This window comes from Pundamilia nyererei, unplaced genomic scaffold, assembly GCF_000239375.1.
Source record: "Pundamilia nyererei isolate P.nyererei 1_Seehausen unplaced genomic scaffold, PunNye1.0 scaffold00134, whole genome shotgun sequence".
Lineage (NCBI taxonomy): Eukaryota > Metazoa > Chordata > Actinopteri > Cichliformes > Cichlidae > Pundamilia > Pundamilia nyererei.
The window spans coordinates 1,295,254-1,297,564 of NW_005187535.1; the positions used below are offsets into that span (position 1 = coordinate 1,295,254).

Consider the following 2,311-nt stretch of genomic DNA (forward strand, 5'->3'; position numbering starts at 1 on the left):
AATTATAGAATTATGCATATTTATAGCGGCAGCAGACAAGACTTTGAATTTAAACCTTGTTAGTCAAAAGTGACATCGCACTTAGTGAATGTAGGAGACTCGGACAGTTCCCCTCATAGTGTTCCTTTCATCTCTGTAGAATAGCAGACATTCACCAGAGGAAGAAAATCATGAGGTAAAATTTGCCCTTATTGAATTTTCATTTTCCTTCCATTACATGGAAACAGTATCACTTTTGACAGACCTTATTTTGAAATACTCACAGAGCAATAAAAAAACCAAACAAACAAAAACAGTAAAACTACTCTCTTTAACATTAAACAATTTTAATGTCTTTATTGTCCAAAGATAGCACAACACTTGTGATTTAAATGTCACTCCTTACAGCATCAACTGCAACACCACTCATTCAAACACACATAAAATCTCTTGATGTCAAGAAGCAAGTCTCTCAGAAAAGGAAACTTTTTATCTATCATTAGAAATGTTATAAGACCTCTATACTAACTATGTAAACATTGCAATGGAAACGTTCCTGTTGCAATTTCTTACAAAAAAATAAAAACTTCTTAATGAGACTTTTAGAATGAACAAGAGCTCCCGCAGAATAGTGCACATGAATTTTATATACACTCAGTGTCATCAAAATATAATATTCAGTAAATCAAACACCACACAGTATCGGTCATATATTTACATTCTAGTATGTGAATTGCTTCACCCATTCAGGTAAGTGTGTTCCAAAGGTGGTTCTGACACTACAGATGATCAAGTAGACCGAGGATGATCTGACTCATCAGTTTGTCCTATATTGGCTGGAGTGAGTTTAACCGCCACGAGTAACCACGTGATGTTTGAAAACATTTATATTGGCAGCTTTGTTTTCGTTTTGTTGGTATGATTGTCTTTTTTAAGATCGAGGAAGGACCTGAGCAATTGTGTCCCGCGCGCTCTGAGTGAGCCGCTCTGGGAACCTGACCTCATACTCTACTATTAGGTCTCCCCGACGATCAGGTCGTTTGGGATAAGGTAGCCCTTCTCCACTAATTCGTCGCTTCATCCCCGGATGCACAATATCTGTTGATGACACAGTGACTGTTCTGCCATCTACTGTGGGTGCATTGACTGTACAGCCACACAAAGCCTGGAGAATCAGAAGATAAGATAAAGAAGAAAAACATTAGGAATTCCAGTTAACTTCATATGTCATTTAGTTAACATTTAAATTGATTAAAAAAAAAACAAAAAAACATTGAAAATGTATTTTTAAAGTTATATGTACTCTTACTTACATCTCTGAGTGAGATCTTAGCGGTGTAAATGATGTCAGAGCCGTCACGTTTGAACACTGGATGTGGCTTGTCTTTCAACACAAATGCAATGTCAGCTGGAATGTTTGTAGGAGTCTCGTCTCCCTCTTTAGGAAACGTAATTTTAGTGCCCTCTTTCCAGCCTTTCTTTATTTGCACCTCTAGGATTTTCTCTTCTTTCCTTAATGTTCGGCCATCAGGGTTCAGCCTTTTCCGAGAGATTTTCATTTTTTTGGTGCAACCTGACAACACTTCCTCCAAGGTCACCCGGAGATCGTGAACTACAGGAGGATCCTGCTGCTTCTTTACCACACTAGTGTGACCGCCCATACCAGAGCTGAAGGAGCGAGGGAACCCACCCATTCCCCCCATTCCGCCGCCACCCATCCCAAAGCGGCCAAATGGGTCATCAGTGTCCATTTCCTCATCCATGCCTCCATTCCGCCCGCCAAAGAACTGTTCAAATGGGTTACGTCCTCCGAAGAACTCTGCAAAGATGGCATGGGGGTCGCCCTGGAAGGTGTAGCTGAAGGTGCCAGGACCACCACCACCACCACCAGTAGGGCCTCCACCTTTCAGTCCTGGAAGCATAGTAGAAACAATCAGATTACAAGGATTCAGTTTGGGTTTGGCACACTGCAGTAAGTTTGTTTGTTTGTTTTTTTTATTCTTGTAAGAAACAGTTGTTAGTCATCATTATCTGACTTTTGTGCAACTTATTTAATGCAAATTACTAATTTTAGATTTTTATTAGTAATGATTAATGATAGTAATGATTTTAAAATATCCCACACACTAACGAGGTTCACGTGAATGCTGGTATAAAGAGAATTTTATCATGTTTTTTCATTTAAACAATAGTATGAACAAAGTTATTTTGTGCTTTGATTTTGCAAACACCCTTTAAAGTACAAAAGCAGATGTGAAACTAGCATAACACTAAAATCAGCCAGGAAACAGGGCTAAAACACATTTGTCATGTTAGAATTAATAGCACCCCC

At 38.9% G+C, this 2,311-nt stretch overlaps 1 protein-coding gene across 1 annotated transcript in view; it reads right to left on the reverse strand.

Annotated features, from left to right (window-relative positions):
- Window positions 1-321: 321 nt before the first annotated feature.
- The window catches only part of dnajb1b (DnaJ heat shock protein family (Hsp40) member B1b), a 3,493-nt gene continuing 1,503 nt past the window's right edge, over window positions 322-2,311 (reverse strand). The window contains exons 2-3 of the mRNA XM_005743681.2: window positions 1,293-1,891; window positions 322-1,144 (exon numbers count right to left, since the gene is read on the reverse strand). Coding sequence (XP_005743738.1) covers window positions 911-1,144; window positions 1,293-1,891 — 833 coding nt within the window. The 3' untranslated portion in view covers window positions 322-910. The remainder of the gene's footprint in view (window positions 1,145-1,292; window positions 1,892-2,311) is intronic.